This window comes from Onychomys torridus, chromosome 2, assembly GCF_903995425.1.
Source record: "Onychomys torridus chromosome 2, mOncTor1.1, whole genome shotgun sequence".
NCBI lineage: Eukaryota > Metazoa > Chordata > Mammalia > Rodentia > Cricetidae > Onychomys > Onychomys torridus.
The window spans coordinates 146,477,316-146,499,635 of NC_050444.1; the positions used below are offsets into that span (position 1 = coordinate 146,477,316).

A 22,320-nucleotide genomic window follows, 5' to 3' on the forward strand; every position below is an offset into this window, starting at 1 on the left:
CTTACTCTAGTGACTCTGAAGGAGCAGGTGCCTCTGAGGATGAGGATCATTGTCCCTCAGAGGAGACCTTTGGGAAGGAACTGGGTGCAGGGACAGGGCTGTGAGAGCCCATCCGAGGTAACCTTGAAAGGCGGGAAGTGGGAGCCAGCGGACCTTGGATCTGGGGGCCCCTCCCGGCTTTGGGCAGCTGGCTTGGGGCTGAGGCGTGACTGTGAATTCTCCTGCCGCCTCCTCCTCCTCCGCAGCCACCAAAATAAGAGAAGTCCGAAGGGCTTCCTCCTCCCTGCCCAGAGTAGGTGGTAGGGACAGAAGCGGGCAGTACCCCACTTCTCCCCTACAACATCTCTCCTGGCTGTTGTAAGCTAGGGTTGCCTCGCCCCAGATCGAGACGTCAGCAGCTGGCTCCCCTGGGACCAGGTAGGCAGCCAAACCAGGTCGGGGCTGGAAGGGCAGGTGTTTCCCCGCACCCCCTCACCCTGGAGGGAAGATTTGGAGGTAAACTTGAACTTTGAGAGCAGAGCAAGTTGAGAGCAGGGCCTCCACCCAGAAAAAGAATTTAGGAGAAAAACTAAGGAAACTTGGCAAAGACTGATAAAACCTGGGGAGAAGGCTGAGGGAGCATAGGGAAGGCAGGCCAAAAATTCCCCCAAAAAGCCTCAAGCGGGAAATGGAGGGAACTTATGGAGTGAAATTGGTAGAATTTGGGAAGCGGGCTGAAAGAGGTGCGGGAAGGCGCTGTGGGCTCCCCCAAAGGGGTGTGGGAGAGCACTGAGAGGCTTGGAGGGTAAGAAAATGGGGAGAAGTTGAGGGGCTTAGGAGGGAGTAGGTGTAGGTGGGGGACACTGGAAGAATCAGGAGGCATCCTGAGGGGAATCTGGTGTTCCAGTTCCCGAGTTCCCGAGAAGGGGGTCAAAGGGTGATTTCTGCAGAACGCGGAGTCCAGAGTACAGTTGTGGGTCTCGGAGGACCGCTGTCTGGATTCCTCAGAAGTCGAGGGAAGAAGAGCGTCTGCAGCCCCCAGGCCTTCTTGCTGCATCATTGGGGGAGGGGGCAGGTCTCTGATGCCCTGGGGATTCCTTCCAGGCTCTGGAGGCGTGGGTCCGGGTTTCCTGGGGAAGTCCTCACCCTGGGCACCAACAGACCTCCCTGGGTGCCTCTCCCTCTCCGCGGTGGCAGTCTGGGTCTGCGTCCATGTCGGGATCCGGGAATTGCTGGCAGCCCCGACGGAAATCCTGCTTTTGACCGCGAATGCCCGCAGGGGCTGTTTCCATGGTAACACAGGGCCGTGAGGCCAGTTGGCCCTGGGCCGCTGCCGGCTCGTGGCTGGCAGCCACTTTCGATCTCTGCCTGAGTCCCCATTTTTAGTCCTTGGTCCGGGTATGTTGCACAACGGAGTGAGAGAGTGCCGCTTGGTGTTCAGGGACTTGCTGTCTCAGACACCTGGGCCTTGACAAGAATGGACCCTTAATTGCTATGTAGACCGCAGGAGAGTTAGGAGGCGTCTCCGGATTCTTGTTTTCCTCATTGGAACTTTGGGGAGAAACTGACCCTCCCCCATGCCAAAGCTATGCCTAGTGGCACATGCCTATAATAATCTCAGCACTCAGAAAACCAAGGTAGGAAGATTGTCACTAGCTTGAGGCCAAGCAGAGCTGCATAAGCAGAAGAAAGACGAGGTGGGGGGCGCGGGGGGGGGAGAGCGGAGACTGACTAGGAGTGAAGTAGAGGGGAGGGGAGGGGAGGAGAGGAGAGAGGAGGAGAGGAGAGAAGGAGGAGAGGAGACAGGTGAATCTTTATGAGGTCCAGGCCAGCCTGCTCTGCAAGGTGAGTTCTTTGCTTTCTCAAAACATGGAGGACTGCCGGATGGTGGTGGCACCGCCTTTAATACCAGCACCAGGGGAGACAGAGGCAGACGGATCTCTGTGAGTTCGAGGCCAGTCTGGTCTACAAAGTGAGTTCCAGGACAGCCAAGGCTACACAGAGAAATCATGTGTTGACAAAACAAAACTGGGGCTGGAGAGATGGCTTAGAGGTTAAGAGCACCGACTGCTCTTCCAGAGGTCCTGAGTTCAATTCCCAGCACCTACATGGTGGCTCACAATCATCTGTAATGAGATCTGGTGCCCCCTTCTGTATAAATAGATAAATCTTTAAAAAAAAAAAAATGAAGAGAATAAACAAAACCGGGTTGGGGATTTAGCTCAGTGGTAGAGTGCTTGCCTAGCAAGTGCAAGGCCTCAGGTTCAGTCCTCAGCTTGGGGGGACGGGGGAACAGGACCAGAAAGCTTCACTTACAGGGTCTTTGCACAGTTGGCACTTACTAAATGTCTCTGAATCTGTGGGGGAAGGAGGCCCACAGGGCGCAGATCTGTACCCGACTCTCCACACCAGGTAGCCTCAAGTATGTTGTAGTCTTGAACTTGATGCTGTGAGTATCCTTCAATGGGAAATATGAGTATCCTGTAATGGAAAGTGGATGGATTAGGTTAGCAGGAAGGGGCAGAAGTCTAGGGCATCTAGAAATGGCAAAGAAGGTAGCCAAGCTGAGGCCTGAGTCTACCATCATTCTTAGTTACGCTTGTGTGAACCAGAGAGAGAGGGAGAGAGAGAGAGAGAGGGAGAGAGAGAATGGGGTGGGGCTCATGGCTGCATGACCAACTCTTGTTCCCCAGTGTGAAGGAGGCTGTGAGCGTGTTGTACACCCCTCCCCCGTACACCCCCCCCCCCCCCCGCAGTGGGCTTGAAGTGAATGTGTTCAAGCCTGGGTGCTTACTTGTGGGTATTCTAGGTCTTTCCTGCAGCCCCCTGAGTGACAAGGGAAGTGACTGGCAGGCTGGGTACCTACAACAGAGCTGAAGAAGGAAGGAGGAGCCCAAGTGCCTGGCACACAGCACATTAGGCTGGCCCACGGTGGAGGAGGGCAGGCTGCCCCCATCCCACTCACAGGGCTTCCCATCTGAGCACAGTGGAATTTATACTCAGTCTCTAGCTCCCACTCTTGGCTAGAACCCCAAGTCCCAGGCTAGATAACCCAAATATTCTTGTTTTAGAGGCTGGTAGGTAATTTCCTGAGATATGTGGAACCACTTTTTCTTTTTTCCTTTCTTTCTTTCTTTCTTTTTGGTTTTTCGAGACAGGGTTTCTCTGTGTAGTTTTGCACCTGTCCTGGATCTTGCTCTGTAGCCCAGGCTGGCCTCAAACTCACAGAGATCCACCTGTCTCTGCCTCTGGAGTGCTGGGATTAAAGGTGTGTGTCACCACTGCCTGGAGTTCTTTTTAACAGAATCTCACTATATGGCCTTGAGCTCACAGAGGCCCACCTGCCTCTCTCTGCCTCCTAAGTGCTGAGATTGAATGCTTGGGCCACCATGTCAGCTCTCTCTCTCTCTCTCTCAGACAGCATCTCTCACTGTGTAATTCTGGCTGGCCTAGAACTCATGTAGACCAGGAAGGTCTTAAACTCACAAAGATCCACCATCTCTGCCTCCTGAGTGCTGGGGTTAAAGATTCATATTGCTGTGCTCAGCCAGATAGAACCACTTTTACAAGTGGGGAAAACTCAGTTGATGTCCTAAGAACCATGGAAGGGGAAGAGGTAGGACAGTTCAGAGATGTGGCATGACTAGAGTCTGACATGCCACACTGGACCAGATGTAGGTCTCAGGAAGGATGGTGTAAAATGATAGGAAGTTAGTGAGGAGTTGAGGGCCTAGTAGGGTATCAGTGCTCAGTGGGAGGACTGTCGGGGAGCATGAGAGTCTTTAGGCAGGGCTCTGAGGCCGGTGGGGGATGGCAAAGCCTACACACCACAGACACTTGTATTTACCCCTTCAGCCCAGGTCTAAGAAGAGACCGGAACTCTTGCAGGATGGTGGTTTCCTGCCACTGCCCAAAGTCTTAGTTCCTGTTTGATGAAGTCCTCAGGGTTTACTATGCTTTTTCATCCCTCCCACCTTCTCTGGGAACTTCTCTTTCTTCTCGGTCCAGGCCAGCCCTGCATCTCTGTCTACCTCCCCCCACCTCAGAGGGACCTTTGCAACGAGATGGAAGGAAATGAAAGTTCACCACTATGTGGCTGATGCTCAGGGACCTGGCAGCATCTCACCACCAGGAACAACAGGGAGAGAGCTGTCTACTCTCAAAGAGGTGAGCTGGCTTGTCCAGTGCCTCAAGCCAAGTCGTCACACAGGGACAGAATTAGAACTGAACCCTGTCTCTGGTTCTCCTTCATACTTGGAGGAGCTTGTAGAGTCCCAAGTCTACATCATCACCTTGACATGGTTTTAGGAAATATGACCCTTGGGAAAGGATGAGAAGCTTGGGCCTCTTGTGTCCAGGAACACGAGTGTGTGGGAGGTAGGCTTCCTGTTGGGTGTTCGGCTGCCATAAGACAGGTTTAGTTGGCCATTGGCCATGTGGGAAGAACGACATTTACCAGCCAGGGACAGCATGGTCCTGCCTGTGCTTTGAAGAACCCAGCCACAATGCCAGGAACAGAACTATGGACTGGATTTCACAGTCATTTGCATCTCCAGTTGGTCTGTGCAACCTCAGGGAAGTCGCTTTTCTGGTATATGCAAGAGGCAGGTAGAGCAAGTGCCTCTGGGGGCTTTCTCCACTGCTGCGGTTCTCGGCCTCACTTGGCCACTGCACACTGAGCTAGAGCCTCATCTCCTGAAATCCTCACAGCTGCTCTGCACAGAGGGCGCAGGTGAGAGGACGATGCTCAGATGTGTTGTCTTTTTTCATCCAAGGCTACAGCCAGCTGAAGAACAGAGCTGGGGGCAGAGCCCTCAATCCCAGCCCTGTGGCAGAAAGACCACAGGTTCAAGGGGAGGGTTATACAGAGGGATCCTGTATGCCTTGGAGGGAGGGAGGGAGGAAGAGGAGAAAGATAAGAGAGGGAGAGAGAGAAAGAAGGCGCTTACCACACAGGGGCAGATACTGAAGTGGGTAGTATTGTGGTTCAGGCTTAGACCTTAGTTGTGATACCCGTAACCTCCAACCTTGATAGGGCTCTTGAACTGAATCCTTTCAACCAGACTTACTTGGAGCCGGAGTTCAGCTTAGTGATAGAGTGTGCGACTGATGTGTACAAGGTCCTGGGTTCAAATCCTAGTACCAGAACAAAGTTAACTCCCTTATTCATAAACAAACTGAGGCCCCTGACTTGCCCAGAATGCTGGTGGCCACTTCTCATACTGCTCTGTTTCTGATGTTAACAGGCAGCCAAAGAAGACTAGGGAAGATTGACTAGAGGGCCAGGGAGATGTGTTGTCTTTCATCCAAGATGGCTCAGAAGTTAATGCTGACAAGCTTGACAATCTCAGTTTGATCCATGGAACACATATGGTGAACGGAGAGAACAGATTCCCACAAGTTGTTCTCTGACCTACACACACACACACACACACACACACACACACACACACACACCAATAAACAAGTATAAAAACAAGACAGAAGGGGAGAGAGAACAGAACACTTTGGAGCTGAGCTGTAACTAGGATTTAGCCATGTATTAAAAGGGCTGGCACACAGTGGGCATTCAAAGAGGTATGTGTGTCCCTGCTCCTTCAGAGATCGCAGTAGAACAGTACCCAAGGTGGCCAAGCTGGTCGGTATTGTCTCACTTCCCAAGTGACTTAACATCGCTGTCCCTCAGTGTCCTACTCCAAGAAGGGTTAAAAAGAAAACCTGCTTCAGGAGGTCACTGAAGAGAGCATGTGTAGAAATGTCTTGGCAAGATGCCAGCCAGCCACTGTAAATGTTTAATAAATTAGCACATTTTCACTAATAGTTACTGCCACCCAGACTTCCGGAGAGTCCAAAGACTCCCTAAAGAGTTAGCGCTGGGCATGAAAGCACAGAGGCAGAGGAGAGCCCTCTGGCTGTTTCAGGTTTTCACTAGACGGACTCCCTCCCTCTTCCTGTCTCTGGCTCTCTTCACCTCTGCCTCTGTCACTCCATTTCTTTCTCTATTTCTTCTTCCTTTTCTTTTCTTTTTTTTGTGGTGTGTGTATGTGTGTGTGCATGTCATATGTGAGTATGGGTGTGTCTGTACATGCATGTGAAGGCCAGTGGGCAATGCTTGTGTCTTCTTACATTGCTCCCATATTTATTTAAATGCGTTTGCTTATTTGTTTTGTTTTGTCAAGACAGACTTTCTTTGTGTAGCCTTGGCTGTCCTCGAACTCCCTCTGTAGACCAGTCTGGATTCCTGCCTCTGCCTTCCAAGTGTTGGGATTAAAGGCATGGGTCACTACTTCCCAGCTAAAATTTTTTCAATTCAGAAAAATGTATAGTATATGGGGCTAGAGAGATTGCTCATCGGTTAAGAGCACCAACCGTTTTCTAGAGGACCTGGGTTCAATTCCCACCATCTATATGGCAGCTCATAAGGATCTGTAACTCCAGTTCCAGGTGATTTGACAGCCTCATACAGAGATACATGCATATTTAAAAATAAATAAATCATTTTTAAAAGTGGTGAAAATACAAAATGTGTATGGGTGTTTTGTCTTGCATGGATGTTTGTGCACCCTATATGTGCCTGGTACCAATGGAAGCCGGAAGAAAATGTTGGATCCCTGGAACTGGAGTTACAGATAGTCATGAGCCACCATATAGATGGTGGGAATTTAACCCAGGTCGCTAAATAGCCAGTGCTCTTAACCATCTCTCCAGCCCCTCTTTTTTTTTTTTTTTTAATTTTTTTATTTTTTTTTATTTTTCGAGACAGAGTTTCTCTGTAGCTTTGGAGGCTGTCCTGGAACTCGCTTTGTAGACCAGGCTTGCCTGGAACTCACAGAGATCCGCCTGCCTCTGCCTCCCGAGTGCTGGGATTACAGGCGTGTGCCACCACCGCCCGGCTTATTTTTTGAGACAAAATCTCGCGCTGAACCTAGCGCTCGACTAACTGGCCATGGAGTCCCAGGGATCATCTCACTTGCCCACACTGAAATTTTAGCTCCACACCACCAGCTTTTACATGGGTGCTAAGGATTGACCTCAAATCCTTAGCTTGTGTGACAAGCACTTAGCTAACTGAACTGTCTCCCTTGTCTTCCCCAATCCTTCTACCCCCCTTCAGTGTTGGGGCTTGAGTTTACGGCCTCAGGCATGCTAAGCTATAGCCTCAATGCTGTCTTTCTGCTACTAGGGATCAAATTCTGGAACCCAGGGCCTTATGCATGCTAGGCAGGCACTCTACATCCTCAGCACTTGATGTGGGGGCGCAAAGTCCTGCTAATTAGCCTACATCAGCTTCAATCCTGCTGTCTTCCTGCCTCATCCTCTTGAATGCTGGGATTATGGTGGGTACACTACTACACTGGTCTTCTGGTACACTTTACCTGGCATTTCTGTCCCTTTGTCTCTGTCTCAGGTTCTCTCTGGCAGCGATGTGTTGGTTCACTGTTGCTGACTCAGGGGAACTCATTCTCTGCACCCCTCTCTGGGTCATCAGCAAGTTGCTCCGGAGCTTTAAATCAGCCACACTGGGAATATTTACACCATGGAAATTAGCAAATGCTACAAATCAGGGCTCAGGGTTTTTGTTACTGTTGTTGTTATCCTTCTCTGCCCCCACCCCGAAAATCAGTTTATGAGCACACCACACTGTCTGTCTCTTTACATCTCCCTAGGTGCCAAGGTCTTTCTCTGTCTCTGTTTCTCTCAGTCTCTGCCTCTCCCTACTCATCTTTCCATTGGTGCACACCATCACAGGGCCTGGAACACGGCCTCTGTCACCATGCCTGAGCCCTTCAGTATACTCACACCAGAAAGCCAGGTCCACACAGGACCACAGTCCTCAAAATCTGGGGTGACAGAGCCCAGGGGGCTGTCCAATTCTGCCTTCTGGGTACACTGCCAACCCTGCCAGGACTCACACCCATAGAGGTTCTGTTTGAACCTTCCTCCCTCACGGCCTGCAGATTATAGGAGTTCCCTTGGATCGCCCCAGCAAGAGGCACTTGGGTATATTGCAAGTGGCAACATAGTTGCAACTGAGGCCCCTGGGCTGTGTAAGTTTGTATCCCGTAGGGGAGGCTCTGTAGGGCTGCGTCTCCAGGGGAGTGTTGTGTTCATCCCAGCCAGTCCTACCCAGGCAGTGCGCTTACACATGATTTCAGGAATGGGGACAGGTTTTTCCCCTGTGACAAGCAATGCCGGCAGGTGGCTCAGGTTCTAGTCTCAAAATATGGGATTTCTCATGTGTGTGACCTCAGGCAACAAATATCTAAGCATCTCCATGCCTCAGTTGCTCCATCAATAATAATAATAATTAAAACTTGGTTTGCAGTAAGAGTAAAATGAGGTGGAACAGGCCAAATGTTTAAAGCAGTGGTAGACACACAGTGAGGGTATAATTTTTTAATTTTCTTGTGGAGAGGCTACATGGTGTGTGTGTGTGTGTGTGTGTGTGTGTGCACACATGAACACACGGACAATGGATGAGGCTGTGGGTTGCTGTTTGTGAGTATGATACAATCCAGGCGTGTGTCTGGAAATAAGTTCAGATGAACTTGGATTCTGTATGACCTGTGTGTTGCTGAGAAGATACGTATGTCTGAGACTGTGTTATAAATCTTGTGTAGCTCGGTATAGGTTTGTGGTGCTCTTTCTGTTTCTGGGAGAGGAACTTCGCTCTCAGCTATAGGCCTAGGTTCTTGGGGAGGGGACCCTCTCCCCTCCATATCTATTCCCCCCCTCCCTCCCTCCCATACATGCACCAGCCTGGAATGCTGGGCCCTCTCAGAAATACTGGTCCCTCCCTCCCTCCCTGGGTCGTGGCATCCTGAGGTGAAGGTCTCAGTAAAGCTGAGTGAACAGAAGCTGTGTTTGGACAGGCCTCTCGGCATAGCTTGCCTCACAGCTCACCACGTACATGTTACCCCTCCACCTGAACACACACAGGAGAATGGTTTTGGTGAAGGATGAAAGGAGCCAGGAGGTAGTTTAGAACTCTCAGGTGACTGAATCAGACCCCAGCAACCAGACCTATTAGATCCAGGAAGGAAAGCTTCCTGGAAGAGGTGAGTGTTCTACCTAACTGGAGGAGAAGACACCATGGGGAGAACCGGATGGGAACTGTGATCTTCAGGACCCAGCAGAGAAGCCTGGCTGTCCCCACCTCACGACAAAGCTGTGTCACATCTTAGGAAATCAGCACTCTCCCCAGGCAGTTCCTCTCTGGGTGTTGCAATGGTGGAGATTTTTGGCCGGGGGTGGGGTGGGGTAAGGGGTGGGGCGAGGACCCCTTGCTCAATGACCTTCCTGTGGAGCTGCTCGGAGGACATAGCACTGGGGGAAGTTTGGCTTGTTCTGGGAGCTCTTCAAGAGACCGTGGTGGTCTTGGCCTTTAACTGGGACCTCGCCCCGATTCTGCTCTGCGGTTAAAGGTCACTTTCACTCTGTGACCAGAGTGTGTGGGGGACACAGGTCTGCTGGGATTTGCCTAGGGCAGAGGCAGGGTTCGAGGGAAAGTTCATTTTTAGGAGACCATAACTGAGGTCCTGTGAGCCAAGCACGGTTTGATAGTGCTCCAGTTTGAAAGATGAGTCTGGATACAGCTATGATTGTGTGAGTGTGCTGACCTGAGAAGCATCTAGACAGACATGTGCATATATGAGTGTGCATGTATACACATATGTATAGGTACGGATGTGCATGTTATTGTGCACCAGAGCTCATTCGAGAGCGTGATGGTGTGCAGTGATGCTGGCAAGGACAGTCCTTCAAGCATGCTGTGGTGCTGTATGACTGTGTACAGATGTGTGTGTGTGTGTGTGTGTGTGTGTGTGTGTGTGTGCCTTGTCGCCACGCCTCAGGTGGGACTGAGTGCAAGAGCTGGCACAGGTGGTGTGTCCTCTGTGGGGATGGCTGTGCAAGTGTTCCAGGAGTGGTGAGAGAGGAAACAAAGGCAGAGGGCACGGTGGGACAGAGCTCAGGCTTCTGGCTCCCTGAAGAGGGTAGGTAGGATCTGGGCAGCTGGCTGGCAAGGCCTTCTTCATCCTTCTTCTGTCTCACCCTCAGGGTTCCTGCACCTTCCAGGGACCATGCATCAGTCCTATTGACCCAGGACTAGGGATCTGTGGGGTGAGTACAGTGTGAAGCATGCTGAGGCTTTCAGGGTCAGGGAACAGGGTGGGGTCGCTTTCCTGGGCCCCACATGCCTGCCTCACAGCCCCCTCCTCCTACAAGGGCCCTGTTGCTAGGAAACGGATAGAGGAGCCAGAATGAGGCAGCTTGAGAGGCTGGAGGCTGGACTCATGACAGGAAATGGCCTTGATCTCCCTCTGCAGGGAATCTCCAGGTGCAGGCTCAATGCCCTCACACGTTCACAAACATGTGCTGCTTTGCAGATGTGTTTTACAAAACACACACACTGAGAGAGAGAGAGGAGCAGATACTTCCACACAGAGCTGTGTACAGGCACAGTCACATAGACCTGCATGTACGCCCGTGTACAGAGAGAGAGAGAGAGAGAGAGAGAGAGAGAGAGAGAGAGAGAGAGAGAGAGAGGAGAGAGGCAGGCACATATAGTTCCACACACAGCTGTGTACAGTCATAGTTACACAGACACACACATATACAGATGCACACATAATCACTTGCCTACCAAACTCATACACACACTTACACATAGCCAAATACATGTACAGACATGAACACATTTTTATTTTTAGTTTTAGTGTTTTTTGTTTTTTTTTTTAAGATTTATTTATTATGTATACAGAAGAGGGCGCCAGATCTCATTACAGATGGTTGTGAGCCACCCTGTGGTTGCTGGGAATTGAACTCAGGACCTCTGGAAGAACAGTCGGTGCTCTTAACCTCTGAGCCATCACTCCAGCCCCCAGTTTTTAGTTTTTAAAGACAGAATTTCTCTTCATAAGTGCCGTGGATGTCCTGGATCTCACTTTGTAGACCAGGCTGGCCTCGAACTCATGGAGATCCGCCTGCCTCTGCCTTCCCAAGAGCTAAAGGCATGCACCATCACTGCCCAGTCACATTATGTTTTTTGAGATGAGCTCTCCTGTGTTCCAGGCTCACCTGACACTTGATATGTAGCTAAAAACGGCCTTGAATTTCTGATCTTTCTGCTTCCATCTCCTAAGTGCTGGGTGAGTGTATGTAGCGCTGGGAATTGAACCCAAGGCTTCATGCATGCCAGGCAAACACTCTATCAACTGAACTATGTCCCAAGATCAGCACATTCTTCTCCACACAGAGACATTCTCCAGGAACTGCATACACACCCCACAAACATATGTTTAGAGACACACAAAGATACTAAGGGGGGAAGAAACAACATAAAGGAGTCACAGAAACAGAATGTGTCAAAGCAAGAGGAGTCAAAAGTGCATAAACTGAGCCCTGACAGAGACTGGAGGTATGGCTCAGGGGTTAAGAGCACTGGCTACTCTTCCATAGGACCCGGGTTCAATTCCCAGCTCATAACTGTCTGTAACTCCAAGATCTGACACCCTCACAAAGGCATACATGCAGGCAAAACACCAATGCACATAAAGTAAATATAAATTTAAGAAAGACTGGCGGGGTGGTGGTGGTGCATGCCTTTAATCACAACACTCGGGAGGCAGAGCCAGGCAGATCTCGGTGAGTTTGAGGCCAGCCTGGTCTACATAGTGAGATCCAGGACAGGCACCAAAGCTACACAGAGAAACCCTGTCTTGAGGTAAAAAAAAAATTTTTAAAGAAGACTAGGAGGCAGACCAAAGGTGGACCAGACCTTACTTAGGAAGACCCCAATTTGTGCAAATGTGTGTGCTTAGGGTGGTACGCCAGCCAGGCCACCCTGAATGAGGCCTGTCCCCATCCTGCAGCAGGGCACCTGGAATGGGCTGTGTGTTTTGCAAGAAGTTAGAGCCTGCATCCAAGGAGGATGTTGGCGTGGAAGGGGACTTCAGGAACCAAGGGGCTGAAGAACGCTATTACCCTGACCCCACTCAAGGCCACGGCCGGTCGCAGCCCTTCTCTCCTCAGCCCACCAGCCCAGCTTTCCTTAATGTTGGCAACATGAGGAACATCTCAGGTGGGTCTCAAGGGCTGGAGACAACTGCAGCCTGGGTTCTGGGAAAACTAAGGGAAGCTGAGATTCCGACTTGTCCTTAGAAGCCTCTAGAATGAATACGAAATGCAGCCCTATTTTCTAGGTCTTTTTCTGTTCCCAGTGTTAATTGCAAAGAGAACCCTTCCATTTGGAAGACTGAGGCAGGATCATCATGAGTTTCAGGGGCTCTGATTCAAAAGCAACACACACACACACACACACACACACACACACACACACACACACACGCTTCTATCTTCTTAAGAATCACTTCACAAGGTGAGACTCTTCTGGATGGGGAAGAGGAAGAAGGAACAACTTAGGAACTTTCCAGGGTGTTGAATTTATTTTTCCTGGACCTAGTGGGGCAAGTTGTGAACCCCAAATCAGAAATCCCACTGGTCCCTGAACTCCTTTGGGAAGCTAGACATTGTGATGATGGGTGGGGAACTGGATTCTGCGGGGCGCAGCCTCCTTGGTTCCCTACTCTGTGTCCTACTCTGCTGAGCAGCTCTGACTCTGCAGGGACTGGAGTGACCACGTTCGTCGCCCTGTATGACTATGAGGCCAGGACAAGGGATGACCTTACCTTCAGCAAAGGCGAGAAGTTCCACATCCTGAACAATACGTAAGTGATTGAACTACCTAGTTGAGGGCGTGGCCTGGGCTGTAAGTGACCGAACTGCCTGGGGGCGTGGCCTGGGCTGTAAGTGACTGAACTGCCTGGGGGCGTGGCCTGGGCTCTAAGTGACTGAACTGCCTGGGGGCGTGGCCTGGGCTGTAAGTGACTGAACTGTCGGGGGGCGTGGCCTAGGCTCTAAGTGACTGGGCCACCTAGCTGAGGGTGTAGCCTGGGCTGGGAGCAAGTCCCAGAGAAGAGTAGTAACCTCTGGCCTCTGTCTGGAAAGCTCCAGCTTGTGGGGGACACATATACATGCCAATAAAAGTCCCGGATGATGGTTGGAGTGTAACTCACGGTACAGGGCTTGCCTTGCCTATGGGCCTTGGGTTCCATCGAAAGCACCGCAAACAAACGACAATAACAGGGAAACACTGATTGCTCCCTACCACAGGGAGAGGAAAGGTGAAGGGCTTGGATACAAGCAGAATACTGAACTTGGTCCCCAGGGTAGTGGTGATTGAGGAAGGCTTCCTAGAGATTTTTAAACAGAGACTAGAAAAATAAGTAATGAAGGAAGATGTGAGGAAGAGGGAAAAAGAATAGACAATTTTTCTAGAATGCACCAAGTGGTTGCACATGTATATCATAATGAAGGAGGCTCAAGGCTGGGAGAGTGACAGCTGGTAAGGGGTGCCTGCCACCAAGCCTGACCTCGGGAGTCTGACCCCTAGACCCCCCCACATGGTGAAAGGAGAAAATTGGCTCCTGTAAGTTGTCTTTTGGCCTCCACACACACTAAATACATGCAAAAACTAACTTAAAAAAAAAAAAAAAGATGTTGGGTGGTGGTAGCACACGCCTTTAATCCCAGCACTAGGGAGGCAGAGGCAGATGGATCTTTGAGTTCGAGGGCAGCCTGGTCTCCAGAGCGAGTTCCAGGACAGCCAGAAAAAAGGGAAGAAAGGAAGGAAGGAAGGAAGGAAGGAAGGAAGGAAGGAAGGAAGGACAGGAGGGAGGGAGGGAGGAAGGAAGGAAGGAAGGAAGGAAGGAAGGGAGGAAGGAAGGAAGGACAGGAGGGAGGGAAGGAGAGAGGGTGAGCAGCAGGGCTGGAAGTGTGGCTCAGTTACAGAGTGTGGGAACACGTAAATATTTGTCAAAGGAGGAATGAAATCTCGTCCAAGAACAATCCAGGAACAAAATGCACCTGAGGTAGAAGGCCTCTGCCTTTTTTTCCTGGAGCCTCTCCCACAGTCCCCAAAGCATTGTTCACCATGCGTCGTCATCTCTTTGACCGTGTTCCTGACTGTAGAGCCAGACTTTAGGTTTGATTCTTAGTGAAGAGAGGAGGAGGAGGGGGAGGACGGGGAGGAGGGGGAATACAGTTTAGAAGAGAAAGCAGAAGTTGGAGCCGTAGGCAGGTCAGAATCCAGAGGCCTTCAAAGCTCTGTTGTAAAGCCAGAATTTTATCCGGAAGGAAATCTGTAGCCATGGGGAGTTCCCAGTAGGTAGGGAATCTGGTCAGCTCCACTGTGGCTGCTCAATGGAGGAACCAGAGGAAGCAGCCTAGGAATCCTCAAACAGTCCTTTTTCAGGTGAACAGCGAGGGCAGCTGCTGTGGATGGAAGCCGGGCAGACTAACCTCTCTGAGTGGGGAGGGGTCGGAGGTGGGAATTGGCAGGGCCACTCTCCTGCTCAGGTGGCTCTGCCTGGACCCCTGCTGACTACCGTGCTCTGTGTCTACAGGGAAGGTGACTGGTGGGAAGCTCGGTCCCTGAGCTCAGGACACACTGGCTACATTCCCAGCAACTACGTGGCTCCTGTGGATTCCATCCAGGCTGAAGAGTGAGTGAGTGGGATTGGGCCAGCCCTGTAGAGAAAACCCTAGTGTCTAATGTCCAAGGCCATCTCTTAGGAGATGCCTGCCCCACTCTCAGTCTGTCTCCTCATTTACAACGTTATAAAGTTATTGTAGAGCCCAAAGAGGATGACAGCCAGCGGAGGTGGCGCACGCCTTTAATCCCAGCACTTGGGAGACAGAGGCAGGATCTCTGTGAGTTCTAGGCTAGTCTGCTCTACAAAGTGAGTTCTGGGACCAAGACAGTCAGGGCTACGAAGAGAAACCCTGTCTTGAAACACCCACCCCCCAAAAAAGCGGAAGATGTCAATGATTATGGTTACCGTAGATAATGCCGGACAGCAGGTGCTGTGTTCTGTAACTGAAGGTTTTCTGTGTGATCAAGTTAGAAACGCTGTTGTTTATTTTACAAATGAGGAAGCTGGCCAGGTGTGGAGATACACATCTTTAATCCTAGCACGTGGGAGGGAGAGGCAGGTGGATCTCTGAGTTTGAGGTTAGCCTAGCTTACACAGTGAGTTCCAGGCCAGCTACATAGTGAGACTTTGTCTCAATTAAAAAAAAAAGGGGGGGGGAGTTGAGGTATAGAGAGAATGAATATCCTGCTCAGGTTTTCATAGCAGGTAAGGTGTGGAGCTGGTGTGTGAACCCAGCTAGACACACAACATGTGCCACCCAGTATACACCTTGCCTATCTGTAACAGTAATATCATGTCAAAATGTACCTGTCTGTCTGTCTATCTATCTATCTATCTATTTTAGCAGAGAGAGTGTAGATTTAAAGGAAGAATCAAAGAACTTCTGGGAGTAGGAGGTATGCCCCGGTAAGGGGCAGAAACTAGAGAGATGGCCCCATGATCAACAGTGCTTACTGCCCTTTCAGGGTCTGGAGTTTGGTCCCCAACACCAAGCCAGGCAGCTCATAATCACCGGTAACTTCAACTCTAGGGCATCTACACACACACACACACACACACACACACACACACACACACACACATACACACACATGAGTGCCTGTCCAGCAAATACTCACACAGACATACACACACATGCACATAATAATAATAGGTTTTTTTAAACCTAAAAAGTAGAACTGGGGCACTGGGATGTATGTACCTCACTTGGTAGAGTGGAGTGTTTGTCTAGCAAGCTTGAGGCCTTGGATCTGATTTCCCAGCACCATACAAAAAGTCAACCATGATGGCACTTGCCTATAACCCCAGACATTGGGAAGTAAAGGCAGGAGAATCAGAAGTTCAAGGTCATCCTTGATGTAGTAAGTTTGAGGCCAGCCTGTAAGAAATGAGATCCTGTCTCAAACAAAACAAATAACCCACAAAAACAAAGCAAAACAAGATTGGAAAGATGGCTCAGTTAAGAGCACTGGACCCAGATTCAGTTTCCAGCATCCACATGGTGACTTACAGCTGTAACTGCAGTACCAGGAGACCTGACACCCTCTTCTGGCCTCTGCAGGCACCAGGCATATATGGGGTACATGGACATACATGCAGGCAAAATACTCATACACATAAAGTTAAATTAAGTCTAAAAAAAAAGCTGGTAGAACTGGAGGTATAGTTCAGTGCAGAGTACATATTTAGTATGAAAAAGGTTTGCAAGGGAACAATACTTACAGTTAATTTTATTAAGTAGACAGAGAGGGGCTGGAGTGTAGCTTAATATGTGTAAGGCCCCAGATTCCATCTTCAGTATCCATCCCCCCCCCCAAAAAAAAGTTGTGCTTGCGATGTGTCCCATGCATTTGTGAAAAAAAAAATGGTGGAAGGGACTTTAAAGAACTAGGCTGTGCATGGTGGCACATGCCTGTAATCCCAGCATGTATAGTGAATTTAAGGATAGCCTGGGCTACTTGAGACTATCTCCAAAAAACCCAATCCAAAACCAGAATGGGAGTCCTCAGAACTTGGAGATGAGTTTGTAGTTGGACTGTGGGGAGTGAGAGGAATTGGGGATGATCCAGTATCTTTTGAGGAAGCAAGTTAAGTGTGGTGCCAGCTGCTAAAATGGGGGCACGGCTGCAGGTAGAGATACAGGTGGGGTCCATAGGGGTGGAGGAAGCTGCCAAAAGCTAGACCAGGCTGTGCTGTGCATGAGATGTGTCTGACCATGCACTACAGTATCCCAGAGGAAAGGGCACCTGCTCCTAATTGTCACTGAGACTGTCCCTTGTTGTCTGTAGCCCTGGCAGAGGGCGTACCTGTGCTGGTGGAGCTGGGACTCACTTGAGTAGACAATTAAAGCTGCTCAGTAGGATGAGGGGGAAGGAGAGAGAGAGAGAGAGAGTGGTCCTAGGATCCGGCTCTGGGGATCCTTGGAGAAGGAAAAGCTCCTGGAGAAGTGAGGAAATCAGGCCAGGCCAATGCAGACCATCCAGGACTGGAGGGGAAATTCCTGCAACAGGAGAGGGCTGTCTGAGGCCACCCTTGTCCTTGGCAATGGGATGGCCTTCCTAAGGAATCTTGTCTCATGGGGAGTAAAAGCAGGGCCTGACAGCAGAGTCCAGGAGGGAGGAAGAGAGCAGAAGAGGAGGAAGAATTGACCCAAGAGGGGACGATGTGGGTCTAAGTGAAGGCAAGGTGAGAGTCCAGGGCCAAACGTGCAGAAGATACCTTAGCAGGTAAAGGCCCTTGCTGATAACCTGAGTTTGATCTCCAGAACCCACATGGTGAAAGGAAAAAGCCAATATTCACAGATTGTCCTCTGACTTTCACCCCTTTGTTAAACATTCATGCATACATGTGCACATGCATATGCATACACAAAATAAATACATAAAATGCAATACTTTTCCTGTTTTTTAAAAAAAAGTAGGGGGCTGTAGTGATGGCTCAGCAGTTAAGAGCACCGGCTATTCTTTCAGAAGACCAGGGTTTGATTCCTAGCACCACTTGGTGACTCACAACCCTCATTAAGTCCAGTTCTAAGGATTCTGATGCCCCCTTCTGGCCTCCATGGACACTTGCACTCATATGCGTGTGCACACACAGTAATTCAAAGTAAATAAATCTTTAAAACACAACATGGACTCAGAGCTTCCCCCTAGGAAGGAAGAAGGTATGTATGTTTAGAAACTGACAGATGGACAGTTTCGGGGGGTTGTTCATGGTGTGAGGTGGGGCTTCTTGAGCAGGGAGACACGGGCAAGTCCAGAGCATAAGTAGGATGAGGCCATATTGTGGAGAGGATGTCAGGAAGCATGAAGGAGGATGGGTAATGATGCCAAGGTCCAGGGGTTAGGGTACATGCCATGTCCATAGCTTGAGCCGCATGTTAAAGTCTAATGTGCTCAAAGCTGTGTCGTGATTAAGAGCACAGGCCTGAGAGTAAGCAACTTGGGTTCCTGTTCGGGAGTCACGGTATGGCCTTGGGCAAGTTGCTTAACCACTAAGTAGTTAGTTGTAGTTAGTTTAGTTTCCTCATCTGTCTTAGGAGTTTCAACATGGCACTTCCCTCCGAACTTTATTAGCGAGCACATTTATGTGCAGGGTCCATCTACACAAAAAGAGTGCCCAACCTATTAAGGTTTGTTTTTTTGTTTTGTTTTGTTTTTCGAGACAGGGTTTCTCTATGTAGTTTTGGTGCCTGTCTTGGAACTCACTCTGTAGACCAGGCTGGCTTCAAACTCACAGAGATCCGCCTGCCTCTGCCTCCCGAGTGCTGGGATTACAGGCGTGCGCCACCACTGCCTGGCTCTGAGGTTTGGGTTTTAGTTTGAAGCAGGTCTTGTTATGTAGCTCGGGCTGTGTCACACACAGGATGTCTTCCTCCTTGGAGCTGGCTGACTTTGTTGACCCTTAAGGAAGTTACGAATGTGGGCTGTGGGTGGAGGGGGCTTTGGGAAACTCCAACAATGAGTGTGCTCCTAAGTCCTTCAATCATTTCTTCTCCTTGCTGTCTGCCCTCCTAGGCACACCCTTGGCCAAGGGCTCTTCCTGTCTCCCAGATTTGCCTAGTAGGCAGGTACAGACTGACCATGCCAGCGTTCCCAGATGTGCCCATCTCCCTTGGTTTGAAGCTTTCTATTGAGCCCATGTGGCACAGTCCCTTTAGCAATCGGGGGAGATAACAACGGAGTCACAACAGACTCTTTTAAAGCACGTGTGGTCACTTCCGCCCCCACCACACCCCATGTACTTGCACAGTTGGGTCGGGGCTACAGTTCAGCCACAGAAAACATGAATGGGGGGAAGAATGTGGGGCTAGGGTGGAGTAGGGGTCTGGATGATCATCTGTGTGATGGGAAAGAACTAGGGTGGGTGAGGACTTTAGGCAGTCCATATCAGCTAGCCTGGTGGAGAGGTCAGTTCCCTTCTGAGCCTTGAGTTCCTCCCTTGTAAAATGCCTTGTGGAGAGTGTTCTAGGGAGATGAGTTAAGGGCCTCTGGCAATGACCATGAGGTCACTGAGGACTGGGTTCTACCAATTTGATTGTTTGTTTGAGACAGGGTCTCACTATGTAGCCTTGGCTGGTTTAGAACTTGCTATTGTTTACTTATCCTCGTTCTAGTCGTGGGTGTGATTATCCAGTTATCCTCTCAGAAATCCCTTGTGCCTTCACACACCTAAAACTGCGGCTCCTCGCCCACCTTAAGAGACCTGAGGCAGGAAGATGCTGTTGAGTCTCCCCATGTGCCCTGGGCTGGGGTGGGTCAGGGGAGGGGGTTCCCTCAGGCGACTCCCACGCACCCCTCAGGTCCAATCATGGTGTGGTGAGTCCCTGCCTCTCACTTCCTTCCCTCCCCCTCCTCAGGTAGCTGAGGGCATGGCCTACATGGAGCGCATGAACTACATCCACCGAGACCTGAGAGCAGCCAACATCCTGGTGGGGGAGCAGTTAGTTTGCAAGATCGCCGACTTCGGGCTGGCTCGCCTCATAGAGGATAATGAATACAACCCCCGCCAAGGTGACCAGCCTCACCCCACCTCCCTAGAGATCAAATGCTCGAAGGGTTGCCATGTGCCCCACTTAGACAGAAACCCTTCCCCGCCTCTGATGATCCCAGACACCCCCATCCTGATGTAAATGAGATGTAATTCTGAGTTCCCATCCCAGCTCACCACGTGTCTCGAGTTCCCTAGCTTCTGTGGTTTGCCATTTCTGATCAAATGAAATACTTAGATGACAGTAAATCAATAAGTATTTACCAGCTACTGACTAAGTCCCGGGCACTTCTATAAGTCTTAAACAGAGGACAATAGAGTGCAGTAGTGCCAGGTCTGTAGCCAGAACACCTCGTGTGGCTCCCAGACACTTGTTGGTTGTGTGAGCTGGGCAAAGAACTTATTTGGCCTCTTCTCTTCCTCACTGGTAAGACGAGGTCTATGACAGAGGGCTCAATGTGTTAACAACGCAGGCATATTGCCTAAAACAGTACCTGGGACCGGGCGGTGGTGAGGCATGCCTTTAATCCCAGCACTCGGGAGGCAGAGCCAGGCGGATCTCTGTGAGTTCGAGGCCAGCCTAGGCTATCAAGTGAGCTCCAGGAAAAGGCACAAAGCTACACAGGGAAACCCTGTCCTCGGAAACCAAAAGACAAACAAACAAAAAAAACAGTACCTGGGCCTGGAGGGTGGGGTGGGTGGATATAACTTGGTGCTTAGGGGGAAGTGAGGCTGAATTTGCTCCCAGTACCATAAAACCCAAACAAAGACAAACAAAACTGGGCCCAGAACTTAGTAAAGGCTAGAGATATTCTAATGTCTTGTCATGAGAAGCGTGACCCTGCGTGGAAGTGTCCAGCACTGTACTAGACACACAGTAGGTGCTGGCTACCTGGATAGCAGGTCTTTTCTGCTGTGTACAGTGACTTCTATGCTCAGGGCCCCCAAGATGCCTAATCCTAAAGTCCTCATTCTCTCAGTCTAGCAGTTTTCATGGACCCCCCCCCCCCCAACGCCCACGATAACCTTGCCTTCTTTCCCCAATCTCTCCAGGGACCAAGTTCCCCATCAAGTGGACAGCCCCAGAGGCTGCCCTCTTTGGCAGATTCACTGTCAAGTCGGATGTGTGGTCCTTCGGGATTCTGCTCACTGAACTGATCACCAAGGGCCGAGTTCCTTACCCAGGTGAGCTGGGGGCGGAGGGTCTGGTCACCTGGAAGGGCCTTCTCCACACCTGCTCTTGCGCTGGCTGACAGAGCTCCACCTCTTAGGCATGAACAACCGGGAAGTATTGGAGCAAGTAGAGCATGGCTACCACATGCCGTGCCCTCCAGGCTGCCCAGCATCCCTGTATGAAGCCATGGAGCAGACCTGGCGTCTGGATCCAGAGGAGAGGCCCACCTTTGAGTACCTGCAGTCTTTCCTGGAAGACTATTTTATCTCCACAGAACCACAGTACCAGCCTGGAGACCAGACATAGCCTGGCTGACTATCAATGACCCTCTGGAAGTATCTACTTGCCCTTGCCAATCCCCAGGGTTCTCTAGTCCCAGTGCCCCCAGACTTGGAACCCTGTGGAATCCAAGAAGGCCAGATGCTCTGAAGCCATTTTACAGATGGGGCACATGGAGGCTAGGCACTCATCTCTTACCTTGTCTGACCCCAGGCAATCTACTTTCCCTTCCCACCCCAAAATCTAGGGCACCCCACTCATTTTGCAGATGGAGTGAATGGATGCTCAGAACCCATCTCTCACACATTCTGACCCCAGGCAACCTAACTTCCCTTCCCACCTATGCCCCACCCAAAAATCTAGGGCACCCCACTCATTATCAGATGGAGTGAATGGATGCTCAGAACTCATCCCTCACACACTCTGACCCCAGGCACCATTTTTCCTGTCCCACTAAGCTCCTCCATGCTGTTAGCCTCTTTCTTCCATCTCCTAAAAATACTCACACTTGGTCTAGTTATTTATAAAATTGTATTTCCCTTCCTTCACTTTTCTCTCATTCCTGCTTTCCTACCTCCTGTCAGCCTGCTCCAGCCCAGGCCCTAAGAACTTAATTACTGCTCTTGGTTCTCTTGGATTTCTCCAGGTTCCAAGGGCAGGGAACATCTTTGTCTGACCCTCTTCCTGCAAACTGGATGCTCTGGTCCAGGCCCAGGTCTGAGGGAGAGAGCTGTGAAGGCTTACCACCTCTCTGTGTAGTGTGTTTATTCATTATGTAAGTCAGAACAATGATGTGAACGCTGAGCCATGGAAATTCCCTGAGCCATCTTTGGGGAGGGACGGTAGTCCACAGGAGGTAAACAGGGTAGATTTGGCTATTGGGGGGAAGGTGGTAAGGAGTTCCCTCTTACCTACTAAATTCAAAGTACCCAGTGCATGGACTTTCAGAACACCCCAAAGTTCCATTGATCATCCACAGGTCAGTTTACCATGAGTTGAGAAACACAGAAAACAGGCAATTGGAAGCAGATGAATGTGTCTCTGAATCTGTTTACAGCTAATTTCTTACCTGATGTCAGCCAGTTTCCAGCCCATCACAGGTACACTGGGACATTGTCTTAGTTTTTTTGTTTGTTTGTTTTTGTTTTTTGAGACAGGGTTTCTCTGTGTAGTTTTGGTGCCTGTCCTGGATCTCGTGCTATAGACCAGGCTGGCCTTGAACTCAGAGATCTGTCTGCCTCTGCCTCCTGAGTGCTGGGATTAAAAATGTAAGTCACCACTGCCTGGCTACAATCTCTAATGCACTTAGACAATAGCAAAGAATGGCCCTACCTCGGACAACCTGGCAGCTGAATGCCTCTATTTGGAAACCAGGAGAGCAGGAAGTATGCATTCTCACCTCTC

At 50.3% G+C, this 22,320-nt stretch overlaps 1 protein-coding gene across 1 annotated transcript; it reads left to right on the forward strand.

The window, feature by feature from the left end:
• Positions 1-306: 306 nt before the first annotated feature.
• On the forward strand, positions 307-22,072 carry Fgr (FGR proto-oncogene, Src family tyrosine kinase). The gene is made up of 9 exons (XM_036178613.1): positions 307-417; positions 10,039-10,101; positions 11,853-12,061; positions 12,605-12,707; positions 14,445-14,543; positions 19,276-19,291; positions 19,333-19,486; positions 20,517-20,648; positions 20,735-22,072. The coding sequence occupies exons 3-9, from the start codon at positions 11,866-11,868 to the stop codon at positions 20,941-20,943; spliced, it is 909 nt and encodes a 302-aa protein (XP_036034506.1). The 5' UTR covers positions 307-417; positions 10,039-10,101; positions 11,853-11,865; the 3' UTR covers positions 20,944-22,072.
• The last annotated feature ends 248 nt before the right edge of the window (positions 22,073-22,320 follow it).

Excerpts from the sequence above, each read along its gene's own strand:
- Fgr (XM_036178613.1), top strand. The coding sequence starts at position 11,866 with ATGGGCTGTGTGTTTTGCAAGAAGTTAGAGCCTGCATCCAAGGAGGAT. Across the intron at positions 12,062-12,604 it reads CAACATGAGGAACATCTCAG|GGACTGGAGTGACCACGTTC; the intron begins GTGGGTCTCAAG and ends CTGACTCTGCAG. Across the intron at positions 20,649-20,734 it reads GGGCCGAGTTCCTTACCCAG|GCATGAACAACCGGGAAGTA; the intron begins GTGAGCTGGGGG and ends TCCACCTCTTAG.